Below are 27,598 nucleotides of genomic sequence, written 5' to 3' on the forward strand. Positions count from 1 at the left end.
CCTGTAACTTCAAGACTCTGTCCTTGGAAAAATGTTTGTTCACTCAAGAACTGTGCAAGAAAGTCTCTGTCCTGTTTTCTGATGTAGAGGAGTTGTCCCTTAACTACTTTGTAAATATTATGAAACAGGACTTTGATAGTATTTGCTGCCATTACTTTAAAAAGGTGTGTGAGACTTCTTCCGCTGCAAAGCACAGTGTATTTTCGAGTTTGTTTCATCTAAAATAAACCATAACAATGAAAAACAAAACCCTGCAGGACCATTCACTTCTCCTCGCTGAAACCAGAGCTCTGTGGGAACTTGAATGCGAGCGCTGTTGCAGGGAGTGAAGTTTTATGCGTGGCTGCGTAATGGCTCAGTAAGGAGTAGCAGCAGAGGATGACTTGTGCTGAGAAGTATTGAGCTGAATAGAAATGGATGAATCTGGGCAGATGGAGAGAGTTGACCTCAACTCCTCTGATATTCACACTGGGCCTGTGATATCAGCTGATTCAACACAATCAGAACAGAAACTGGGCTGTGCCAGGAGAATCTTCAGCTCAGGTGCACACTGAACATGTGGTCCAAGCTCTGCTCATGGTTGCATTTTTTCTATGGGTGTAACTAGTTTTATTTCAGAGTGTAAGTATGAGGGTTAATAGTGCTCTCAAGGAGACAGCAATGCTCTCACTTTATTTTTCTGTGCTATATCCTCTCATCTCTAAAATTCACAGAAATCCCAAGACAGATGATTCTTACAGTGCATGGAAAGCATCCCCCCACCCCTCCCTCCAAATGGAGCGTGTAGTCTGCGAGTGCACTGAGGAAGGCTTCGGTAACTGGTGAGGTCAGTACACATGTGCACGGGAAACGGAGATCGCAGACGCGAGTCCGTAAATCCTTTTAATTTGTTTTAAAGTTCTTGTTTCTTTACTAAGTAGTCTGGCTGTGCTTTCAGCACCAAGATCAACCGCACTTTCATACTTTGTAACAGGATAATGATGGGGAAACAACTAGGGCCACGTGTAAGGGTCTGCCAGAGAGACAAAGGTGCACAGAGCGGGCAGGCAGAATAAATAGCAAAAACATTATCAGATCATTTACTGCAGAGCTCCAGAAGAGAAATTTGTCTTTAATGGTGTGGTGCATGGAGAGGAAATGGTATTCTCCCTGCAGTTTACCTCTCTTATGTATCAGCTCTTTCTGTAGATTTCAGCAATAAATTACTTTGTGAATTCTGGGTTCCTTTTCTTCAGGTTCACTGCCTCAAAAAATTGACACAATAACCTGAGGTGAGTGGTTTTTAGAGAAGTGTTTGTACTCCCTTGACACTCCTCTTTAATAAAAAAGCTCTCCCGTCTAGAAATATTGTCTGTGGCACAGAAGGTCTTTCAGGTACTTCTCACCTGGCCACCAGACGCGAGAAGCCAGCCTACAACTGTGCGTAGTCTGGCTTTACATTTGGCACTGTATTAACTCTGTCCGTGAGTCAAAGCAGGTCACAGTGTCCCTCTGGAAAGATGAAACTGGTATTAGGGAACAAAGAAAAGCTTGAAGGGAAGCTGTAGGAAACTCCAAGCTGACAGAGGAAGGCTTGGATTGAGTTGTATGACGCATGCTGGTTTGGATATACCAGGAAAAGCACTCCGTGGGGAAAGAGGAGTTTGAATACTCTTTTGCAGAGACATGATACAGCCCTGTCCCATTCATTTGGCCTGATGTGTATGTTGATACATAGTAATCATAACATTAATATTAACATTAACATTTCTAATTCGAGTCTAGGATTGGTGTCTTCCAACTTCTCCCCTCTCAGTTCAGATCATGAGCTTTTTTTGCAATATCGTTTCAAAAATTATTCCCCGCTGCAATAGTCAGGTTTCAATTTTGAAATTTGTATGTGTAAACACCTCTCTAAAGTCAGCCAGACACATATTTAGCTATGAATGTTTAATGAAAATTAATGACTGAATGAAAAGTAAATAACAGATGTTAATAATATTACTATTTATAAACATGTTAACTTAAAGAAAAAATCCAAGCCCTAGTCAGGAGTGAATAAATAAACAAAGGAGAGGAGAGAGAGCAGAAGATTTTGGTTTCCTTTTTACTGGAGAGCCACCTTGGAGGGCCATAGCAGTTACACAACTATGAAGATTTTGTTAATTCCACAAAAAACATCTGTAGCAGAGATCCACTCTAGCAGCTTTGGACTATGCAGAGAAATAGCCAATGTGGTCCTGACCAGTGCTCAGGCCACCTCTTCACCTAGCTGAAGTGCCATATTTGCCTATCTAGGCGCTGACGGTGTGGTGTTGTATGGGCTCCGTGGAACAGGCTCGGAGATATTTCAGTGCATGGGTGGGCAACCTGGCAACTCCAGCATTTCTTCCTTGGTGTTATTTCCTTTTTGAGGGAAAACATTTGTGCTAAGTTTACTTATTTAAACAGAAAAACAAATCAGTATATTACAAACAGCCCAAACATTGCCCAGTTGTGGCATGCATTAAGTGTTTGTATTAAAACTGATGCTCTTTATTGTCATAGTTATGTCTTTGGCTAGAGAACAAAATAAACAAAGGCTAGTCCCTGGGAACAGCTATCTGAGCACACTGTTACAATCTGCTCAAGGCTTCAAGGCAGAGATCAATATACACTATTCTCCACCAGGAAGAATGATCTGCCTGAGTGTTGGAGCGTTGTAAACCACAAGTATTCCATACTTCTGGAATGTCCTACCTACTTTGTACTGAATAGTCATGACAACTAAAGAAATAGTGATTAAGGTCTACGCTGCTTCCATAGGAAAGATAAGCGCTCTCTCATATTACTATACGATGTGAGAGGACTGAATGACATATCATCCACCGTTACCATGGATTTCCGAGCACAGCAAGTCTGGAGCCTGTGGAGAGAGAAGACATCAGAGTATAGGATGACAATCAGAAGAAAACATTTTAATGCTCCGCAAGACCTTTCGATGAAGAGCCTGAGGCTGGCTGACACATGCGCAAAGGTGGAAGAAGTTAAAGAGCACTGGAAAGAAGATCAGAGGAGATCAGCATTTCCTGGTAGATGGGCTGGGGTGGGAGGCTAGAGGAGGTATGGGGAAGAGGTTTCTTTTGTGTCTGCTTATCTTTGATTTGGTGACTTCAATGGAGAAGATGCATAATGCTCTTTTGTTCTTTCCACAGCTACTACTGCTCTAACCTGCACATACTGTAGGACAAAGTTGGTTCATACAAAGCTACCTGCGCACAGACCCTTCAAAAAACCTGCAGGCAAATTGCTGAAACGTACTTAAAGACTGACTCTGAAACTGCATGCATTGTTTACCCTTGCTGTAAAGAGTTTCTTCCAATCTTGCTTGTTATGAAATCAAGAATTGTCATATTTGGTCACAGACATACTAGTTACTCTGGTTTTGATATCTCACCTGTGATGGTAGTGCAATATTTCAGAATAAAGAATAAAACTGTGGGCATTAATTGTTGTACAGTCCTTACCTCCAATACAGGGCAGCTTCCAGAGTTTCAATGGCATGCACTGCCCTTCTTAATGTGCCTCTCTCTGATTGAATGTGTCAGATTTCAGCTTTCACGATTTTTTAGAGATGAGCTGGAAAGGAGAGAAAGGGAGTGGCACATGACTTTACAGTGTTTGGGACAAAGTTGTCAACAGATTTTTAAACAATTACATTGTTCCTGATAGAAAATTACATGATCCTGAAGCTTTAATTCCTTGTTCATCAGTTTATCCAGTCTCTTGCTGAAGTTCCTGGTGTTTTAACTAAGCAAGAAAGTTATGTGAATTTAACCACAATAGGTGCAAATTTCTATGTAGACATAATTGCATACCTAATCTCAGTTTAGGTATAATAGGTGTTGTTTATTTCAAGGAATTGATTAAAAATGCAGTAAGTCCACTTAATATTAAAATAAGAAGCTCTTCCTGAAAACAAGAGGCGGAAATTCTTGATGTAGATAAGACCTAATACTGTAATTCACAACATCGTTCTTGCTTCCTTGGAAAAAATAACTCCTGGCCTAATTATTTCCCAATCAAAAAAAATGACCGCTGGTTTTAAGGAAGCCTTCTGTACATTTCTTCTGATTCTTATCTATTTTGCATTCAAAAGCAAGGTTAAATTTAACTTCTGCTCAACTTGCACACTGTAAAGAAGATTTAGGGTTCTTAAAGAAATTTTGTGTTTCAGAGTGAGCTAACCAAACACAAAAATGCCAGGAATATTTTAAATAAGACCTCATTAGGTAAAGACCATGGCTGCAAGTATTTCATGCCTCTCTGCAGTCACATTGTGTTTTTAAAAGAGGATTTATATAGGCTAGTTCATTTTTCTGATTCAGCCATTTGGACACTGAGCAAATTTCTTCAGCTTCTCTAGTTTCTCCCTGGTTTCTCCCTGGTAGAAGGTGCTGCTCATTATTCGTCCTGTAAATTCTCATTAAGGTTACAGTAGCTCGAAGGTGCAAAAACCCAAATAAAAGACAAGAACAAACCCAAAATCTCTTTTTTCGTCTGCCTTCTCCAATCTTATCTTATAATTTCACAGCATAATGATGGTATGTGGCTGTCCTTCATCTCTAAAAACTACAATTCAAAATGTATGACTACAGCTTCTGGTGAACAAAGCGAAATGATAGCTCCAGGCCTGCAGCCAGTGAGATTGCTCACCAGAAATGCAAAACTATGGGGAGGAGGTGGGGAGGAGAGTCCCTTTTAGCAGATCACTCTTGTCACCCTTCCTCAAGGCAATTTCCTGCCCTACGCAGTACCCAGAGGTGCTTTCGTGCAGAATGACACTGGCAACCTCCTGCAAATACAGGATGAGGCTGTAATACTTTTATGTGCACAGACCTACTAAAGGAGCCGGACTTCCTATATAATAGTAAGGCTAACACAATCCAGTTCATAAAAATGAACACGTAGCTTCTACCCAAAAGAGTTCACAGTCAAATCAGAGTCAGGCAGCAAATGATATGCTGCCTGCTTCTCAGCACACCTGTAAGCTCCAGTATTGTATTGTGACAAATCATATCTTGTTTTGTCGTAATGTGAAATGCAAAGGAAACTATCTGATCATTTTTTGCAGTTGCTTTTGATTCTGTGTTTATCATTCGAGAGTTTCAAAGGAGGTGGCAATTTTAAAAAATGAGAAGTTAAACAAAAGAAGGAAGATGATGAAGTAAAACGTAAGAGGCTGCACAAGAGTGTAACTGGGGATAAGACACAAAAAGGCCTTGGAGGTAAGAAGGTGTGGAAAGAGGAGGTGGTGAGCTCTGTGGTGTAAGGATGGGCAGCATCTTGCTCTGATCATGTGCTCAAATCCTGTGAAATGTCATTAGTCAAACGATTGCCTTATTGTATTGTACTTTCTTGTACTTCATGTACTCTAACGTGAATTTCTATTAGTTGGGGCTGCGGGGAAAGTGTTTGTTCTTCCCCAGGCCCCCTGTGTGTTGGGGAGAGGCCATCTGTAAATGTTCCACTATTGGACCCTAAAGAATACCTTCTGAAGGGATGTGTGGTTGCAAAGACAAATATACCAAGAAGCATATTCAACTGGAAAAAAGGAAAGTTTATATCATATTTGGTTCACAGAGTCTACAAAAAATTAGCCGTGTTTATTCTAGAGATTGTTCTAGAAATTATTCTCAAGAAATGTTTCGCATTGTGTCCTAATTGTGTGTCTAATTGTGTGTTAATCAGACTGCACAAACCATTTGTATTGAATTTCCCAGGGCTGCAATTAAACAAATGTGATAGCAGTGCTCTGATTTGATCGGTTAAGCAATCTAAATAAGCCAAAGGCAACATCCTTAAAGTAGGTAAGTACTTCACTCCCACCAATTTTGATGGCAGTTAAAAGCCTGCATCTCTGTGAAAACTAGAGGTTAAGCACCCAAGATTTGTTTCAGTCAAACCTTTGCTGGATAGCATCACTGGATACCATCTGTACGCATTATGGCCTCACTCTGTTGCCTTCTCTTGAAATCTCAGGCAAGAATCAATAGTTTAATTAAACAAACCAAATATTCTTTTGTTCAGACATGCTGGGTTAGAGCAATGCCATGACTTGGTTAGCAAAGTCCATGGAGAACGGGGAAGTATGGAAATGTTCTCCACATACAATGGCCTTGTTCGTTGTTTCTTCCCAGTACTGGGAGAGGCGGGTAGACAGATTTGAATACACGCCTCCTAACAAGTAGTAGGCCTTGTAGTTAATTACAATTAGTAGAAAGTGAGGGATATCTAAATATATATTTAAACCATCTCATATATAACCACTGAAGTTTCCATTCTGCATCTTAACATCCTTTAGCTAAGTATTTATTAATATTGGTAAATATTTAGATTTTAGAAGATCTCAGAGATTTCAGTAATATCTGTAAGTTATTTATGGGATGAGCCCAGCTCAGTCTTGAATTTCCTTTTTCCCACCTGAGATCAAAACCTCATGGTGACACTATTTCCTCTGATTCTTTCAGACACGTCCTACACTTCAGCATCCTTCCTGCTGCAGGCTGTACAGATGAGCGTTCTTGATCAGCCATGGACTTGCATCCTCTTTAATTTGTCTTTTATTGTTAAAAGGAAATATCCGTTGCCAAAGGAGGGTGTGTCTTTTATATCGTTTTGGAAGAGCAACATCTCCAGGAATGATGGTTGGTGGAGAAGAAGTTAAAAATGATGAACGTTGCTGGTGTGTTTCCTGTGTGGTGGACTGAAAACCGGTGGATCAAATGACTGTAATACTTTCACTGAACAACAAGACCGTTTGCAGTAGTGGTAAAATGAACTCATGGTTTCAGAATTTACTTAAGAGAACATAAGATATGAAGAATTTATGTATAGCAGCATGCGTTCAAGAATGAACTCAGTCATGGACTCAGTTCAGGGCATCTGGCATTATTTACAGCATTTGCTTTTACTTTTAGGAGCACAGAATTTCAGGCTTGTAGAGTGTTATTTAAAATACTTTTTTATGACAGTTAAAATGGAACCCAAACTTTAGGATGAACTCTGTCAGGGATTGTTAATACTCTTTGTGCCTGTTGGCGTTAGGCTTTTATTCCCTTTAGCCATTTACAGAACACCACGGTGCAGTCATTTCTACTCTAGGATGAGAAACGATTAAAGGAATCCTGTTGTTTTTTAGGTACCTGTCAGTGATGCTAGAGGATCTGAACAAAGTCAGAGCTCTGTTGTCTTCAGTGTTATACAATCACAAGCTTTGTGCCAAGGCCTGGTCTCTACAGAGAGTTTTGCCACTTCAGTTATACTAACAGTGTTAAAACCAGAAAAAGATCTGTACATACAGATGTGGTTATCGTGCATAAACCGGTATAGACTATTTCAGTTTGGGAAGTGGTTAAACTCTGTGCCAGATGAAATTCCCTGTATTCCAGTAATAACAGCACCCACACTAAGTGTTGTAGGCCAGCTGAGGTAGGGATGGAGGGGGAGGCAGTGGGAAGGAAGCAGAGGAGAAGGGGTAGGGACTTTTGGTCTTTTCTTTCACGTTGTGTAGCTCTTTCTGAAAGAAATTAAAAGCTTACATTTGTCATTGCTGTTTAGAAATATATTGTCTATTGTTTCTCTCCTTTCAAATTTAACTGTGGAGAAACAGGACAATCTCTGCTGCGAGATGCTGCCTTACTTCATGTCAGTCTACACATTCAGCTTGAAGTTTTCCAGTGTGACCAACAATAGGTCACTTGAAGGGAAACATTCAATTAATAAGTCACACCAGCTCATTCCTACTGTTTCCCTGAAGTTTGTCATTAATAAAGAAATAACATCACAGAAGCTGTAGCTGTAGACATATTTTTAAACTGCACTAGGGGAAAATAAACTGTCTGAAGCACATTAGGACGTTTCCTAATTGGAGGTCAAGGAAGTCACTGCAAATTATTACACTGTAATTTCACTGCAGATAGTATACTGCAGAAGATTAGCACGAATTATGGGGACAGTTCTCTTTCACAGAAGACGACATCTGTATCTAGAGCATATAAAGTAAGCCAAATGTCTAGAAATATCAACTATGTATAATTGAAGAGGTTTAGATTAGTTTTAGATAACTCACAAGAGCCACTTCACTGACTGTATCCTGAGACAGCCAAAACTTCGCTGCCTCATGCATGAGTTGTCCTTTTTGCCCTGAAAAAGTGGGAATGCTCCCAAGACCTTTATTCCTTTGTTACATCAGTCTTCTCGTTAAAAAAAAGAGGCACAAAAAATAATCTCTGCAACTATTGTACTTCATTTGTCTTTACATTTTTTTTAGTATTGCAGCATCTCATACATTTTGCTTTTTCATTCAAGCTCCAGTTCCTGGAATTCCAGCGTGATTTGAGCACTTCAGATTGTATTGCAAGAAAAAGTTAGTTCTGGCATCCCTTTGCAGAGAGTAATTTGAAAACCTGACTCAAAACCATCCTACAGACTCAGAAACAAAAAGGCAAATACAAAGAATTGCAAACTTTTTAGATCTCCTGACTTTTAAGCCAGTCTCCTGATTTTTTTTTATTGCTAGAGCTTTGCAGTAACTTACAGTCTTTATCCAACTGCTTCTGACTTTCAGCAGTTCTCTGGAGTTGCTGTTCTGCAGTTGGCAATGCAGATTATCTTAGAGCACTATTTGCTATGTGGCATATTAAAAGGCAACAAAGAATCTAATTAACTTCTCTATCCAATTATGGAATCAGAGTTCTTCTCTCTTCTATCTTACAGTTCAGCCTTCCTTTACAATTACTTTATTCCATTTTCCTTGTGGGTAAGCTTTCTCTGGTACAGGTCATTTATCTGGGTTGCATTATTAGTGTGAAACTTATAGAACAGGTACTTACTGTAACTTAGAGTAAAAGAAACTTTCCCTTCTTTTCCCTCAATTCAGTCTGCGGTAACTGGTTATTTATATTTCAGCTGCCCCCTAAATCTACAGACAGCACTTCATGCCTGACTCATTTCTTAGTGACTTGCAAAACTCTTCCGAGACGAGTAAGCGTTCAGGCTTCATAATCGCTTCCAGGCTTTAGTGATTCTAAGTGTGAGGAGCTCAGCTTAAAATTCAAGCCTAGATCCTTTGCATGGAAATACTCTTTTGTTTTTAGGCAGTTAACAAAAAAAAAAAAGGAAAAAAAAAAGACAGAAGTCCATAGCCAACCATTGCAACATAGGTTGGACACACATCCAGGGGTGGAAACAAAACAATCCTTTTCTACAGACTGTCTCTAGGGTCTGGTCCTGTTTTGCAATTGGCAAAAAATGGTTATAAAAGATCTTACACTGACAACAAAACCTCACTGCTGTTAAGGACAAGGTTGGCTTGGGCCTTTTGAAGGTGAGGGGCCTCTGCAAGTTCCACGCTCTGCGCGAAGCATACGCAGCCTATGAAAATGAGCAAAAGCAGTAAGTACATAGTTGCTCAGTGCATGTGCAGTTGGTGCTGTAGCTGAGATTGTTGATAATGCACCATATATCCATTTGTGGTTCTTAGACTACTAGCAGACTGGTCTGCAGGGTATTGAGAAAAGTGGGCAATTGCTGTGAAACTAGGCAAAATACCAACAGAAACCATTTTTATTTGCTTTTTCTACCAGACAGTGCATTTGATTGTACCATACAGGGAATCAATTTGTACAGAGTACATCTTGGCTGGTAGACCCTGGGAGCCATTTCGGATGGGAAGCCTGAATCCTGGCCCCGTGTCTGTGCTTTAAGGTGTTAGCATCTGATGTGGCTGCATGGACCTGCTGCTGCTGAAAATACAGACTTTTGGAACGTTCAAAATTGTACACCTGTAAATGAATGATGGCTTCTACCTCTGGTCAAGACATTTATCCAGTGTAGTAGAGGACCAGACTGTTGAAAAAGACAAGACCCATCCACAGCTGCTGTAATTATTAGAACCTTGGTTCTTTTTCTGATGTTTTAAACAAAGAAAAAGGGAGAAAGCATTTGGTTTTAAAACCCTAACTTTGAGTGCAGATTACTAAATGACAGTTAGATCATCCAAACCAGCCAGATTTTGCAGCTATAACAGTCAAAGATGAACAGATCAAGTCTACATCACCATCATGTACACAAATGGGTACTGAGAACCACTGTATTGTGTTCTGAGGGTGGAAATCCAATGGCTTGATTTTCAGTAGTACAGAATAGCCAGCAGCTCCCACAGAAGTCTACTGCATCACTGCCTACAAGAATGAATCCTATTTAATCATCTTTAATTTCCATCCTGGAGGAATTTCTACCAGCAGACTTAACCTGAAGTTTAGGAAAGAAGAAAATTAATCGTGTGGAGTGACGTCCAGCACTTCATCTTCAAAGCCTTTTGGACCCTGTGGCAGAGATAATCTTGTAGTTCTTTCTTCAGCCTAAAGATTCTGGTTTTCCTTTTTTCTTTTGAGAGGAAATTTACATTTACCACTCACAAATATTTCTCAATCTTTACTAAATATATATATGCAGAGGATTAGAAAACAGTTCTTTTTTAAAAGGTAAGCTGACAGAGAAAATTATGCAGACGAAAGCTCTAGATGTTATGGATTCTGAGACGGCATTATTTATTTTTCACCTAAGTGAATTTTAACGGGATTTGACTACTTCTATATCTCTCTCTTTGTGTAGTTGCTTTGTCAAAGTCTTCCAAGAGCAATAATGCGCATTGCCTAAAACCTGAGGAATGTTCTCACAAATTTCCGTCTTTCCCAGGAATCAGGAGCACTGCTGGAAGGAGTGAAGGGAGATATGCAGTCAGCGTGCATGCAAAATATGGCAAATAGGTTCCAAAGACAGAGCAAACTTAAAAGCAATAGCTGTGATTTTGAAATTCAGAAACATTCTGAAAGCTAAGAACAAAAGAACGAGGTAACAATTAATAAGCTTGCTGATTTCCAGAGTTCTAACAGTATTGTAAATGTTTTGCAAAATTGCATTTTAATGCAGAACACTGAACTGCTTTCTGCTTTGCCAACTCTGGAAAAAGAGCCCAGATTTCTTTCCAGTTCTTACCCCCCAGGAAGATGGCATATTTTTCACTATTATTTTTCACATGCGATCTCTGCACATGCAGGAGAGTTTTTCAACAAAGGAAAGGCTCATATTTCAAGTAGTGCTGTGGAAAATGTTCCATATCATCAGGTCCTTGACACACCACATAGATGTGTCAGCATGTCTTTATAAGGATCTGGAACAGTCAGTCTTGGCAACAGAGCTAACCAGCAAACTCTTTGACCCCAAATTCCTCTATTTTGATAATGTTATCATGCATTTGACACAGGGTCACTGTTACTCTCTTACATACAGAAACTTTCAGAAGAGAAACTGGGTAACGCTTATTCAAGAGAAATCCAGTTTGAAGTGATAAGTCTAAACCAAGTATGTTGCAAATATCCTTTGTTTTATGGCTATGCTAGTTTTCTTATCTGCTGAGTGCAAGAGGATCTAAAATATGAAACAATTCTGGCAGATCACTTGAAAACATGGTTCTGCTATTGAGAAGATCCATCTGAAAAAGCAAAAAGAAAAAATGGTGTGAAAATATATCATTCGATTCAACATCATGAAGCATGAATGACGTTTGAATTTCCTTAGTAGCATCCTGAATGTAAAAGTTGGAATATAAACAAATCTGAATAAACCATGTTAATTCCAGATAATTCTATTTACCAAAATCCTAACAAAAGCATCCACGTTCTGCTCTTTCTCCAAGCCTGGCAGAGACCCCTCCAGACCCTCAGAGAATGCAGAAGAGTTCAAAAGTTCACTTGTTATTTGCACTTCAACACATTTGGTTAAAATAATGTTTCCAATCTTTCTTTACACCAGAAGTCATATATATTACCATTCTAAGATAAGAGAAAGTAGAGCACTTCAGAAAAAAAAAATCAACATGAACATTTTAAATGTATTTACGGGATTTAAGAATCAGTGTATCAGTATACAAGGAGCAACTCTTCTCCAGAATACCTGACATTTTGTATGTAAAGCACATGAAATATATCTGCATATATCCATGGTTATTTCTCTTTCTCCAATCCCACTTAACTTAATTTTCTAGAAAATACTGCTTACGCTTCTGAAATATTAACATAAAAAATGAATCGGACTTGCATAGCCTAGAACACATGTTCCCACGCTGTGATTCAGTGGGTGGTTGAGTAACTGGGGATTAGATGGCTCTGGGAGCCACAAAAAAATCCACAGGGAAGACATGAAATCTAAAAAAAAAAAAAAAAATCAGTGTTTTCTTTCCTGTAAGAAAAATGGCTTATTGTACCACCAAACCTCATTTAAAATTGATTCTGTCTGCATGACCTTTCAGCAACCCAGGGAAGTTACGTGATCACAATTGTGAGGAAAAGTAGCCCATAAAAAGTCTTTTGGGACAGGGTATTTGGAATAAGTTGTAAATCCACTGCACAGAGGTTTTGCAATGTATAATCACTAGAATCCCGAATCCACGCCTACCTGTCAGCGTGGAAACAGAAATAGGCTTTAGGAGTCTCGCTGGTGAGATCCATCTATGAATCTACCACAGTAGCTCGCTCTTGTGTTGATAGGTGCGTCCATCTCTCAGTTCAGCTTTCACATTACTTCTTGCATACTTACCTGGAATTTTATTTTCAGGAACTCCAGCAGTTTCTGGTTTTCTGCTCATCTTCTCTGTGCCATCAGCATCTAATTGTAGGGAACTCCTACCACAGAGCCAAGTCTCTTGGAGGCTCTTAAGTCATCTGCCAGTAGCCTCCATGGCTGGTTCATCTCTAACCCCAAGCTGCTTCAGTCTTGGAAGCATCAAACAACAGAGGCCTAACAAATTGTCAGGTCTCCTTTTGGGAGATGTGAAACTTCAGACCCAAATTTCAAAGCCAGTGATGTCTGATTCCTTACACCTTCTCCATCGCTTCCACACTTCCCCCTTCCCTGCCACACACTCCTCCATTCAGACTTCTCTGAGGGCTCTTAGTTTATATTTGAAATATCTTGGCACATGAGGGTGGCAAAGTTTGGTAGAGGAGAGAGACTCTACCAGCATCACAAGCTTACTCTCAATAACAGTTAAGAGGAAAAAGTGAAGACCCTTTTGGCTTTGTGCAGTGTGAGACAAGTACAGCCCTCCACCAGCATTTCTGCTGGCCTCAACAGTGTCTGCACAGTAAGGAGGAGGACAAGAATGGTCAAATCTTATACAGGTTGCATGCTCTGACACTGACTCCCAGATGGGCTCAATTCTGCAGGTAGATAAAATCTCCATCCAGAGTCCAGCTGGATAAGTCAGTCTTGGCCTGACCACCCACTAGGGACTTTTTTCCTTTCAAGCTGTGCTTGACAATAAGCTGCCTTTGGCATCTGAACGCTCTCCACTCAGAATGTAATTAACAAACTTCAAAACGGTGGTTAAAATGCCAGTGAAGGACATGATTAGTTGCAAGCTTGCACATGTCTGTCTAACAACACACTGCAACAGCAACACACCATAACTTCGTAGCTGATCCAACCCATCCCCATTTTTACCACACTGTTGCAGCAGTTTGACCCAATCAGCCTTCTTGTATACCTTCAGGTCAATTCAGGCGTGGATGATGGAAGGTAAAGTTGTTATACTGAAGGCAGCTGTCTGCCAAAATGACCATTTGCAAGAGAAGCAGGCTCAATTTCCGCATGTGAGGCTTCTCGCATGTGTACCAGTCTTCAGTGTGCTTCCACTTCAGCAGCTCTGCTTTGATTTCCCATCACTGAGTTAGCTCTGGTATGCATTACTAAAACTACTCTCATGACTGCTTCTGCCAGAAGTCCCTAATATTAAGAGGACTTCTAATCATCCCTTCTCACTTTTCACAGGACATTCTCTGTCCTAGAATTGCCCCAGGACTCTGCTGAAGAAAAGAGCTCTTGAGCAACTTGTAGAATGGCCTCCTCCATTGTTTCAGAAGAATTCTTTTCACTGCATTCCTCAGGCTGTCATGAATCTTCTTCTTGCACAACCAGCTCTTCCAGCTTCAGCAGAGCTGGGCCTGCAATCTGTATCTCCCAACACAGCAGTCGTTAATTTAGGTCGATATTATACCTGCACACATGCACATGTACGTGCTAAAAGATCCTTAGAGTTAAAAAGAGAGGTTCTTGAAAGTAAGACAAAGTGGGAGCACGCCAGTCCATCTTGCCTGTTTATTATGAGACAGTCTAATTAAGTACTAATTTTATGATACTGCCATTTCATTTCTCTACTATATTTTGGATGTAGTTGTAAGAACATGCTAAAAGCAGGAGCTGTATGTAATATGAAATATTTGTTGTCACTAGCTGTTTACTGGAGAAAGTTAACTTTCCTTTTTTTGGGATCATTTCCATTAAACAAAGTAGCAGCACCTTTTAATTCAATAGTCCAGTTTTTTGTTCAGTAACTTTTTAACCTACCAAGTTTTGGTAAAAAATGATGAATGACAGGTTCCCGCAGTTAGTTAATTGGTTCACCATTCTTCCAAACTTATAAGTACATTGGGAGAAATAAAGTAATTTTCCTGTTCTAGAAATTAGGCTTGAATACAACAATTTGTGTATTTCTTGCATGATATGGTTTAGTTGATTTGCCAAAGTTATAGGATGAGGGATAAGAGGGAGTGGATGATAGGAAATGAGAGACCACTAAAAGTGTCTTTCAAGCAATTAGAATGTAACATTCCTTTGCTAAAAAGAGTGAATATTATATAGTTTAGGCAAAAATTCTTGGACTATGTTATTAGATGCAAAAAAAAATCTTACATAATTTGTTCTTATGTAAGACTGTGACACAAATAGTTCTGGTGTTGTAAAATATTTTCAATTTTGGAAAATTGAAGAAAGGTCTATTCTTTGTGGCCCATTTCTGTTGCAGACTACATGTGTGCTTGATTGTGTGCATACAAACAGGGCCTAAATATTGTAGTCATAAACAGCTAGTTGCTAGCATACTATAAAATAATTACCCACAAAGCAATGAGTGGGGATAGCTTTAGAGCCCTCATAAATACTCAGTCCTATAAAAACTAGTGAGAGTTGTAAGAACCATTAACATACATTAAACATACAGTAAAAATTGTGGAATTAATATATTTGCAAATTGAAGGTGCTTGTTGTTTGCCTCTAACATCTGAAAATCTTCCTTAGTTTTATATATAGGTTGGTTTAAAATAAAATTGCATTCAATTAGTTTACATGCACGCATTTTTTATGTAAGTTTTGTTTGCTAAAGCTGAGACCGCTCTGTTCCTTGGAACCATTTCGTTGCAGAGAAGACATGCAACACAGGCAGAGATAGAGTATCTGTGCAGCTAGAGTACATCTAGTCAACACAGTAGCTCTGTTGCAATTTTATGCATTTCCATACTCACAGTGGGTATGGAAGAGCCTGTTTATGGAAATACAGAATAGCAGAGAAATTATATGTATGCGTAAACATATATATCTTTGTGCATGTATGCACATACCCATGTCTATACTTTTTATGAAACAGAAATGATCCCTGTTGCTGAAGCCTGGGGAGATGATCTGGTGTGGCAGGAATGTCAAAATCACTGGATACACCCTTTCCAGCAACAGGCAGAAAGGGAGGCTAATAGCTACTTTATACTGAAAGATACTGTTACTGCTACCATCAGTAAAATGTGTTTTAATTCCTAGAGAATAAGCAAACAGACTTTTTAAAAAGAAAATACTAAAACTAATTTGGGCTTCTCCTATGCTGGACTGCATCCTGGCAGGTGAAAAGGAATTAACTGCAGATCTGTTCTGGGATGGTTGCCTCAGTGGAAATGATTATACTTGCTGTGTACTAATGAAATGCAATCTTAACCAGCTTTGTTTCCTAAATATGAAAAAAACTTGGGAGCAGAATTTATTGGGAGAAAATGTTGATGCATGAAGGCAGACAACATTTTAATGACAGTTCCTTACTAATGCCGTATTAAACGACTGTAAAATGAGACCACCACAACCCCAGCCACATTCTATAATCATAAAAGTCTTTGATTAAGAACCCCTGTTCCACTGGCTGGAAAAAGAGATGAAAAAAAGACCTTTAAAAACAGTGCTGACTCCTTTGCTGCTATCACATGGGGAAAAAAAAGAAAGTAAAAGAGACATACACTTGAAGAGTCAGAAAATACAAACTGTGATAAAGGAAGATGAAGGTATCAGTAGAAAATGACTGTTAGGATTAACAACAAAAAGAAAGAATGGAAAGTATGAAGCAGACCGACTCCTGGAATGGTATAATATTTGGCTGAACAATTAATATTAATTTTTAGTTAATCTTCAAAGACCTGAGCAGCATCAAGTAAAAGGCAGTTCTTTCACTGAATCATAGAATCGTTTGGGTTGGAAGGGACCTTTAAAGGTCATCTAGTCCAAGCCCCCTGCAATGAGCAGGGACATCTTCAGTTAGATCAGGTTGCTCAGAGCCCTGTCCAGCCTGACCTTGAGTGTTTCCAGGGGTGGGGCATCTACCACCTCTCTGGGCAACCTGTCCCAGTGTTTCACCACCCTCATCGTAAAAAATTTCTTCCTTATATCTAGTCTAAATCTACCTTCTTTCAGTTTACCCCTTGTCCTATCACAACAGGCCCTACTAGAAAGTCTGTCCCTATCTTCCTTATAAGCCCCCTTTAAGTACTGAAAGGCTGCTATAAGGTCTCCGCAGAGCCTTCTCTTCCTCCAGGGTAAGCAACCTCAGCTCTCTCAGCCTTTCCTCATAGTAGAGGTGTTCCAGCCCTTTGATTATTTTTGTGGCCCTCCTCTGGACCCGCTCCAACAGGTCCATGTTTTTCCTGTGCTGAGGGCTCCAGAGCTGGACGCAGTACTCCAGGGGAGGTCTCACCAGAGCAGAGTAGAGGGGCAGAATCACCTCCCTCGACCTGCTGGCCGTGCTTCTTTTGATGCAGCCCAGGATACAGTTGGCCTTCTGGGCTGCGAGCGCACATTGTCAGCTCATGTCCAGCTTTTCATCCACCAGTACCCCCAACAACTTCTCCGCAGGGCTGCTCTCAATCCCTTCATCCCCAGCCTGTGCTGATACCAGGGGTTGCCCTGAGCCAGGTGTAGGACCTTGCACTTGGCGTCATTGAACTTCATGAGGTTCACACAGGCCCACTTCTTGAGCTTGTCCAGGTCCCTCTGGATGGCATCCTGTCCCTCAGGCATGTCAACCACACCGCTCAGCTTGGTGTCATCCGCAAACTTGCTGAGGGTGCACTCGATCCGCTGTCTATGTCATTGATGAAGATACTAAACCGTACTAGTCCCAATACGGTCCCCTGAAGGACACCACTCGTCACTGATCTCCATCTGGACATTGAGCTGTTGACAACTACCCTCTGGATGCAACCATCCAGCTAATTCCTCATCCACCGAACAGTCACCCATCAAATCTGTATCTCTCCAATTTAGAGGGAAGGATGTTGTGGGGGACCGTGTCAAAGGCCTTACAGAAGTCCAGATAGATGACATCCGTAGCTCTTCCCTTGTCCACTGATGGAGTCGCTCTGTCATAGAAGGCCATTAGGTTGGTCATGCAAGACTTGCCCTTGGTGAAGCCATGCTGGCTGTCTCGAATCACCTCCCTGTCCTCCATGTGCTCTAGCATACCTTCTAGGAGGATCTATCTGTTCCATGATCTTCCCAGGCACAGAGGTGAGGCTGACAGGTTGGTAGTTCTCAGAGTCCCTCCTTCCTATCCTTTTTAAAAATGGGTGCAATGTTTCCCTTTTTCCAGTCACCAAGGACTTCACCTGATGGCCATGACTTTTCAAATCTCATGGAGGATTGCTGTTCCTGTATCACCAAACATACACACCTCAGTGAGCTAGACCTGCTTTGAGTGCTCACAACCTGAGTTGTGCTTCATTCACCAAGAAGGACAACTGAGTTTGTTTCACTTCCCCCTCCCCCCCAACCAAACTACTGGATCCCAGTTATCTAGAACCACACAGCAAAAGGGATGGAGAAATAACTGCAAAATGCACCTGTAGACACTGCATCCCTGAAAAAACACATTACAGCAAGCAACCTACCTCTCTTCCTATTGTGAGCAATTGACAGTACGGGCCATTCATCAATGGTTACTGCAAATCTCTTGACCAGCTTAGTTGAAATGGAGTTCAGAATAGCAATATAAACGTAGCTTCATCAAATATGCACCTATTTTGGAGGCTTCAGAGCAAAACATCCAGTAATTAGACTGCTCAAGTCTCACAAGGTGTCTCAATGGACATTTGGAATGGGTGCGTTTTTCATCCAGGCTACTGACATAGCGATAGCATAGCATCATCCTGCAGCAGTTCCCTGCCTCGCTGACTGCTCTGCCTTCCTTTTGCTCCCCTGGGCATCATCCTTTCCTCCCTCTCACTGCTCTTTCCCCGAACTGGAGCTCTGTCTGACAATGGGAATCAGAGAGGCCCTTGAGGAAGCACAAGGAAGTCACAGACGAGATACATGTGGCTAGAGAAGTACTGGAGAAGATGCTGATACTGGGATGGTAGAGTTGTGGAGCTAGGGCCATGGTACTGCTGGTGGGGCTGTAACACCACAACAGCGTGGTTTGGAAAGGAAGGACTTGTCACTGACCAACATCACTGGGTTACATGGAGTATCCCCACTCACCTGACACAGGCAGTCTCTGCATCCCTGCTTGCTAGAGGAAGAGCAGAAAGCACGGAAGTACACACCAGCCTAGGGGAAGCAGAGCTTAAGCACCGAGCTAAGCGGTGGTCCTTTAGGGGTGGGTGAAAGAAAAAAAAAAGCCTTGCCATTGACATTTTCTCCTCTGCTGAAGGGAGGGAGACTGGGAAGAAGAAAAGTACAGCTGCTGACACAAGCCCGGGCACAGGACACGCATTAGGTTTCCTTTTGATACACTTCTAGCCAGAGGTTCCCTGTCCTACAGGAGAACTCAGCAGCTTACACCATGGAGGTGCAGCCCCGTCTCTCCTTGTTGAAGTGACAGGTGCTCTAATTTCCGTCTTCACTGAGGAGCCCAGCATACAACATGATGATACTGGGGTCTGATGGGCCAGGGAGCAATGAAAGCCACAAGCTAGGGAACAGCCAAGGTCTCAGGTCTTTCGATGGGGGAAATCTTGTCTACCTTCCGAGCAGGAAAACTGCTGTGGGGGGTACGGGGCCCGCTGTGTGGAGTGGGGTCACCTGGCACAGCAATGGGCCTCCTAGTCAGCTTCCTGACAGGGTACAGTGATAGGCCCCTGCACACGAGTGCCCACTGCAGACACCACCTCACGCTGGGACAGCAGCACCATGCAAGTGTCTCTGGGAGTCTCTGTGGGAAAAAAAGGGAGAAGGTGAGGTCCTGTCTCCCTGGGCCGGGAGAGGTGCCAGCAGGCAAGAGGGAACCAAGGGGACTTCCAGCCAGCCCCGCTCTGTGGCTGGTGCCATCGGCTGCAGTACAGTCTGGGCCTGACCCGATGTGGCTGCAGCCCGCTCCTCCACCCCCTCACCGCCCAGCCCTGCTGAGCGGCTGCTCCGTCTCCCTGCGGTGGAGCAGCAGGCAGCAGCCATTCCCCACCCGGAGCTGCTTCCGGCCCCCATCAGAAACCAGCTCCTTGTTCCCGTGAGCTGGCCCAGGCCCCAGCAAGAACCGCTTCCTCTCGTGTTTCCTGCACTGCTCTTCACCAGCCCCTCACGAAATCAGTGAGCACAACATACACACCTTCCTTTTTAGTCCCTAGTTTGCTCTGTTACAGAGTAAAGAATGGGTAAAGAGAAAAAATTGACACTTACCTTCTGACCTTGAGTGTTTTTGTCAGGATGAAATCAGCTGCGCTAAACAGCTATGCAAAGCAGTAACTTGCACTGTAATAACCTGCAATCACTCTGCTGAAAAATCCTGAAAATTCCCTGGTGAAATTTCCTGAAATCTCTGATAGCTATTGCACAACTCTGGAAACCATCCTTAATTTCTTGTTTGCTTCTGCCAGTAGGGAGATACATCACAGGATGCTGGTAGTGCCTATACTGACTACTCAAAAAGGAAAGATTTCTGGTAGAATAGGTATTTCATCAAATAGGATTCAAGGTCATCCAGAGGTTGGACGTTGAGGCTAGGCAGATGTCAGAATTAAAATAATTGCATTTAAAAGAAGTACTACCGAGTAACTTAGTGTGGTGGGACAATTTCTTACGTGGCAAACCCTCCATTATGGCTGCCTGGTTCAAGTCTTGATGTCTAAATTTAGAAAAAACAGGAAAAAGGGATGAGGCAGGGCTAGCATAGTCTTTGGCTGATGTTACATTTACTTAAGTATATTTATTTTCTTTAATAATAGGACAAATTGATGTCTAAAATAATTTAGACTACCATAAAGACATGAGGTTTTGGGGAACATTCCACCACAGAATGCATTGCATCCTTGATTTGGAGAAATTTCATTTTATTAGAAATGTCATAGAGATGTGCACCAGTGACCAGAATTCTAAAACTTCCAGCAGAATGTCATCATGTCTTTTTAAGTTTAAAGTCCCTTTTCAGAAAAGCTGTATATAAAATGCTTGTTGCTGAGTAAGTATAAATCAGTAGATTTGATAACAACTTTCACTCCAAAGCAGAAATTCTTTGAGGCTGACGTGAACCAACACGTCCACATCCATGAACACCTTCTCCTGCTATGTTATTTACATAGCTTCAAATAATAGTTTCATACTGTCTCAAGTTTAGCTTTCTGCTCTTGCCCTATCTTTTTCATCCAATCAAGCCTATTTCCAACTGCTCACTCTGACCCTGGCTGAAACTGTATCTTTAATCATGCCTGGTCCTTTTCTGCCCCATACATTACTAAAATCCTTGTGATGCAGATCACTGGAGGTGGCCTTTGACTCTCCCGCCCGCCTGCCCCCCCCCCCCCCCCCCCCCTTTTGGTCTCATTTACCTGTTGACTACTTTCTCTAGCGTTTTAAGACTCCGCTTCTTAACTTTAATTTTCTTTAGTTATTTATGAAAGCCAACAGAATATTTTTCTTTTTCTTTTTTTTTTTTTAAAAAAAAGCTGGAGACAGCCTTATAAAGTAAAATTCTGTCCAGGTATCTACAGTTTCCTAACACGATTATTTAACCTCCAGCTTAAGTCTCCATTTCCAAATCTTAAAATGCATACCCCCACAGTTCAGCTGTAAGGATTTTTCTTTTTTCTTTGTGACATTACCATTTCCCACTCAAATACTTCTGTCATAGTTACATTTTTGGTATCAAGGACCAATTTAAGGATGAATTTTTGATCTGCTTAAGCAGCGATGTTCTTTTATGAGGGCTGTGGTAATACAGATGTTGAAAAGTGGTTGGCACTGGTAGTATATTATATCTCAATTGCACCCATGAATTATCCCTCCTCACCACTCTCCCAAGCCATGCAAGAGCCTCCTAGTAAACCTGTTACACTTTTCCTACTCACAAGCTACTGCTTTGCTTTTTCCATTGGCACTGTCTGAAGGAGATACAAATTCCCATGTCCACACCTTGGACATAGCCTTAGATACTGGCTGGTTGTTAACTGTCTGAAGACTCTACAAATGGCTGTGGTTAGATCTCAGTATATCACTGCTCAAACCCTCCCTTTTAAATTGATATTACCTTGACACCTCATCCATCAAAAAAGAGCAGTCCAGAAAGTTCTCTTCTCCAAGACAGCCAGGGATGCCTTTTAAATGAAAATCTCATTTCATCGCACAGTCTGTTGACTTAATTATTACAATTGATTATATTGGCAGTGCTTTGTACTGAAGCAGTTTTATTGAAAAGATTGATTTTTTTTCATAAATAAAAAAGGATATATTTTAAACTTTTTTTCACACATGAACATAAAAACTCTGAAAGCTTTTAGAAATGAAAATTAACTATATAAAAATTAGGCTATCAATGTTAAATACTTAAATTTTTGTTACTACTAACTGAAATACATTTATATCTTCTATCAGTATAAAAATCTTCATAATGGGTAATACAACATGAATATTTCCTTTAACTGAACGTATTCACATTTTCAATACATAGCTATTTTCAGCAAGCCTCATCAGTCTATGCCTTTCTCTTTCGTGGATTTCCATTAAGTTCTGAAGGGGACATTTGCAGTGGTTGCTGTTGCTGCTGCTGCTGCTTCTTTGCAGGAGAGGAGATCCATTCTTCTGAGCTAAACAAAAACATAGCACAGTAGCTTATAAACCAAGCCCTTTTTTATATATATATATTTTTTTTTTTTATATATGTCTTTTTTATTTATATATATATATACTTGATATAATTGATGCAAAAGCACAGAGCTCCCACTGGCATAAATATTATAAACCCCATATTTGTGCACAGCTGCTTCTTCTTGTCACTATTTTGTTACAATTAGGAATAGCATCAGGCTAATATTAGATAGTTTAAATACATAACCACTTAAGTTCTCTACATGTGGATAAAAAAATTAAAATAACAAATATAAATAATAGAGACCTATTAATATAGTGAAAACACATTCTGAGATTTACAGAACACAACGGAGTAAGATTTAAATAATCTCAAAAATACAACCATAGTTCAGCAAAGACAATTATGCAGTCACGAGTAGAGACACGAGAAATGGAAAGTCAGTTCCATGTCATTTTAAAGAGACAGACTTAGAGATTTCCCTGATTTTTTTCTGTGTGTACAAATGTTCATTAGCCATAGAGGCAATGTAGAAGTAGACAGAGAATCACAGACTCAGAGAATCGTATAGGTTGGAAAAGACCTTTAAGATCATCAAGTCCAACTGTAAACCTAACACTACCAAGACCACCACTATACCATGTCCCTAAGCACCTCATCCAAACGTTTTTTAAATACTTCCAAGGATGGTAACTCAACCACTTCCCTGGGCAGCCTGTTCCAATGCTTGATAACCCTTTCAGTGAAGAAAAATTTCCTAATATCCAGTCTAAACCCCCCCTGGTGCAACTTGAGGCCATCTCCTCTTGTCCTATCACTTGTTACCAGGGAGAAGAGACCGACCCCCACCACTCTACAACCTCCTTTCAAGTAGTTGTAGAGAGCAATAAGGTCTCCCCTCAGCCTCCTTTTCTCCAGGCTAAACAACCCCAGTTCCCTCAGCCACTCCTCATAAGACTTGTGCTCCAGACCCTCACCAGCTTCGTTGCTCTTCTCTGGACACGCTCGGGCACCTCAATGTCTTTCTTGTAGTGAGGGGCCCAAAACTGAACACAGTATTTGAGGTGCAGCCTCACCAGTACCGAGTACAGGGGGACAATCACTTCCCTAGTCCTGCTGGCCACACTATTTCTGATACAAGCCAGGATGCTATTGGCTTTCTTGGCCACCTGGGTACACTGCTGGCTCATATTCAGCTGGCTGTAAACCAACCCCCCCAGGTCCTTTTCCACCAGGCAGCTTTCCAGCCACTTTTCCCCAAGCCTGTAGCATTGCATGGGCTTGTTGTGACCCAAGTGCAGGACCCAGCACTTAGCCTTGTTGAACCTCATACAATTGGCCTCGGCCCATCGATCCAGCCTCTCCAGGTCCCTCTGTAGAGCCTTCCTACCCTCAAGCAGATCAACACTGCCGCACAACTTGGTGTCATCTGCAAACTTACTGAGGGTGCACTCGATCCCTTTGTCCAGATCATTGATAAAGATATTAAACAGCTGGCCCCAACACAGAGCCCTGGGGAACCCCACTTGTGACTTGCCGCCAACTGGATTTAACTCCGTTCACCACCACTCTTTGGGCCCAGCCATCACAGGTAAAGAGATAACTGTGTTAAATACTTTACCACCAGCTCGCCTCAGACAGTTACTTAGAAAAAGTTATGTAAGAATGATTCTTTTTCTATCCTGTAAGAATGATTCCTTCTCTGTTCATCTGCCCAGTATTTGTCATTGAACCTTAAGAGTTTACAGACCAAGCCATCTCAAATATTTATGGGGTGTAACATAGTTGAATATACCAGAAAATACGGGGAACATGAATGCACAAAAATGCCAATCAGTCAGTTCATAAAGAGAAACAGAATTAGAATTAGAAAGCAAATCTTATATATATCAAGCTTAAATAGCAGCAGAAACTTTAAAGGAAATAAAAATTACCTTGAAAATCATCCTTATGCAAACTCTACTCATTGCATTGTTGGTTATTGTATATAAATACAAATTAAAGAAAAAATCTCCCATGCAACAAAAAGAATGAGTTTTTGCTTTGGATTCAGGATATGAGAAAGTAATGATTAGATTCAGAATAGACTTACCTATACAATTTTTTTACTGTTTCTCTTCGCATTCTTTTGGGAGGGATGGGGGTGTCAGACATATCTAAAATTATAGGCTGAAGTAATGATTCAGTGACTTTATCTGATGGAGTCATACCTATGAAAAAGTTGCAAGTAAGAACAAATTTAAAAAAATATTAATCCTATTGGTTAGACATGGGTCCTGTAACAGTAGCATTAAACCTTTGAAGTAAGGCTTTAGACATGCCATAAATTTTATAGTTACCTTATGTCTGAAACTGAGTTCAAAGATGACAGGTAAAAACATTTGCTTTATTTATAGTTGTCACAGAGTATATGTTGTTTTTTAAAATATATTTTGAAATACAATAAATTACTTGATGTTGACATAAAAAAAATTTCTAACTGAGAAATACTATCCTTGCAGAATTAGGGGTGTTTCTTTTTGTAGTACAATGTTTTGATTGTGTTTCCTTAGCAAAAGCAATTCAGCTCTTTACTACGCAGTCATTTCAAAATGAATGTCCATGTTCTCTACCACTGGGCCAGCCAGACTAACAGTTATATAATCTCATATTAGTGAGATCATAGTTTCATGTTCACAAGACGCTAACTGACCACATTTTTATTGTCTGAACACATTACAGGGCAGTGCTGCTCTAGGCAATATCCACAGCATCATACTACATACAATTTTTCTATTCTTTCCCTAAAATGAGACATCTCTAAGCTCGTAATTCCTTCATAGTTTGAACTTGTTAGTTTGTAAGTGTAGAATACATCTGGATGCACTTAAACAGTTCTCCTCCTTTAGGACACCAAAAATATAATACAATAACCTACCCAATTTTTGTTCTATTAGCTTGAGACTTTTCTCTTGTTCAGCAAGTTCCTGTTTTTTCTTTTGCATTTCTGGAGTGTTAAGTGACTGCAAATGTAAATCAAGGTCCTTATTCACAGTATCAAGTTTCACCACTGCTGCACGGTATTGCTGAAGAAGATCTAATTGAAGAATAAAATAATAAAACACAAAACAGTAAATAAGTGGTCATTTTGAGTTAGAAAGCTACCAGATACAATCCAGACAATGTATAAGATTCACAAGAAAACATATATTTCAAAAAGCACTACTTAAAAAAACCCACCCAAACTTACAGTGGACCAGTGGCTGTAAAGTCAGACCGATTTCTCTGTTCTTTTTGAGCCTGTATCTTAGATCACAGTGAAGTACCAGCAAACTCTGAAAACGACGTGGCAAACAGGTATTTCTTTACACATCTTGTTGCTTGTGTGCTCCAAACTGAATTCTCTACCTCTGATGCCATTAATTGTGCTTGTAGTATGTTTTGCTTTTAGTGCTACAAAGCTGAAGCTTGTGTTACTGACTTGAATTCTAGTCCACCTTGTGGAACAAGAGAACATTTACTGAGTTTCACTTTGTTCCACCTATGGAAATTTGAACAAGGAAACAGCAGTAGACTCAGGTAAACAAGGGCATATTTTGCTGACAAACTTTGTTCCTCTTTTAACATATGAGATGAAGAATTTTTCTTTGTCCAGGCATTGAATAAATATGTCAAGTAATAAAGAAAGGGTTCAAGCATGTTAGCCCAGGCTCATTCATTTTACTTTGTGGTAAATATGAGATAGCTTGCACAAAGCTTAACTGAACACTGTATTACCTTACATTTGCCACAGGGTGAAAGCATTCACATAGATAGTTACTGCAGACTGACAAAAGGCACTGTAAATTCTTAGTACAGTTTATTTTACAAGTACCTTGTCAGTGTAATCACAGTTTAAGTAACTACTTTCCTTTTATGCTACAAACATAGAAGAGCAAGTCACAACTAACGTTAAGGCTGAAGTTCAGTTCAAAACAAGTCTTGTGTAATGAGGTGCTGTCCTTTATATGGAATTTCACTATTATTTTCCTTTAAATGTCTAGTAACTATCCACATGAAATTAAAACATGCCCTTTTCTTCTACCATGATTGTTCCTGTACGAAATTATAGACAACTCCAATTTGATTCACATCGGGTAGTAACTGAGTTTAACAGCTGACAATGTGTTGATAGCCAAATATAAAGTGTGCTAAAACCCGCATATTTCAGTCTGTAGCTGAAATGCTTACTATGTTTTTCCTACATATGATATATTTTTACTAAAATACCTAGGAAAGATCTTTTTAGTCTTTTTTCTCCCTCAACTGGTCAATGTTAAGTAGTTTGCTCACATATAAGGCTACCTCAATAGGTACATGTGTTTTCTCTGTCTTGTTCTCCCCCCCACCCCTCTCCATTGCACATTTCTAGGAATACTGTCATGGAAAAACTTAATGTCCCTTCTTTTGAAAATTAAGTATTTAAGAACAACCTTATTTGTGAATAAGACTTTTCAGTGTTTTACAAATCAGTCAGGTCAGCTGTTACATGTCAGAAGCTGCCGTTTTTTAACTTCATTTATAAACTTTATTCTGAAAGGAAGAATCCAAGCACATAATGAAATGTAAGTGATCCCACAGGAAATATAAGGTATCTTCTTGTTAGGGAAATAATGTAGATGATGTTTGGCATGACTCTGATGAGAACAGGAATTTTTCTGCCACTGCTTCATAGAGCTTACTTGTACAGTAAGAAATTCTAAATTGATGTATGGTGTTTCTGGAGGAGAAAGACCTGAAACTTCTGTTTTCCAAGGATGCTGGAATTCAGTCAGCTCAAGCTTCTCATGCCTGCTCTTTGAATGATTACCACTGCTTATACTCTTTCTCTAATAAGGCTAAGAAAAAGGGGGAATCTCTCATGATTATTGTTTTTTCTTTCAGGAAATTTAATAGCTATAAGCTTTTAAGAAAAGGGAAATTCATAAATAGGACATTGTACAGGTCATATTTCTTAAAATAACTCCATGCTAAATTGAAGTTTTCCTTTTTATATTACATAAGAGAGTAACAAACATAGACAAGCAATATAATTTTCGGAAGTTGGGTGTTTTCATGACTTCATTAACCCACCTATCTGTCCAGAGAAAGTAGAGTAAAGTTTTGGCATGGGTGCTCCAAATACCATTCCTCTGAGTTTGTCCATTGGAGGGGCTTTATTCTGAAGGCCTCCAAATTTTCCATTGCTGCGAATCCTGTCTCCTTCCCTAGTCAGCAAAGTAGGGCAATGTGTAATTTTTACAACCTACACAGGCATAAAAAGTGATACTAGATTAGTAACTCCATGGAAAAATCTAAGTTTTCAGCAATGCTGTTGTGACGCTTTGTATCTTTCAACTACAATGCAGCTTGTTCTCTAATGAGAATGTATTTTATGAAGTTACATTTCATGACTTTTGC

The 27,598-nt window shown here is 40.3% G+C and overlaps 1 protein-coding gene and 1 long non-coding RNA gene across 3 annotated transcripts in view; both read right to left on the reverse strand.

Moving 5' to 3' along the window:
* Nucleotides 1-1,953: 1,953 nt before the first annotated feature.
* LOC142406055 (uncharacterized) lies at nt 1,954-16,398 on the reverse strand. Of its 2 annotated transcripts, none has more exons than XR_012774417.1 (3): nt 6,442-16,398; nt 3,486-3,597; nt 1,954-2,385 (listed from the first exon to the last, which is right to left on the reverse strand). It is a non-coding gene; the product is annotated as an uncharacterized LOC142406055 (long non-coding RNA). The 2 variants fall into 2 exon arrangements; XR_012774416.1 differs by having other exon boundaries at nt 8,853-16,393.
* Nucleotides 16,399-21,815: 5,417 nt separating this feature from the next.
* Nucleotides 21,816-27,598, reverse strand: part of SMCHD1 (structural maintenance of chromosomes flexible hinge domain containing 1) — a 94,009-nt gene continuing 88,226 nt past the window's right edge. The window contains exons 45-48 of the mRNA XM_075494435.1: nt 27,272-27,443; nt 25,098-25,256; nt 24,273-24,390; nt 21,816-22,178 (exon numbers count right to left, since the gene is read on the reverse strand). Coding sequence (XP_075350550.1) covers nt 22,067-22,178; nt 24,273-24,390; nt 25,098-25,256; nt 27,272-27,443 — 561 coding nt within the window. The 3' untranslated portion in view covers nt 21,816-22,066. The remainder of the gene's footprint in view (nt 22,179-24,272; nt 24,391-25,097; nt 25,257-27,271; nt 27,444-27,598) is intronic.

Source organism: Mycteria americana, chromosome 2, assembly GCF_035582795.1.
Source record: "Mycteria americana isolate JAX WOST 10 ecotype Jacksonville Zoo and Gardens chromosome 2, USCA_MyAme_1.0, whole genome shotgun sequence".
Taxonomy (NCBI): Eukaryota; Metazoa; Chordata; class Aves; order Ciconiiformes; family Ciconiidae; genus Mycteria; species Mycteria americana.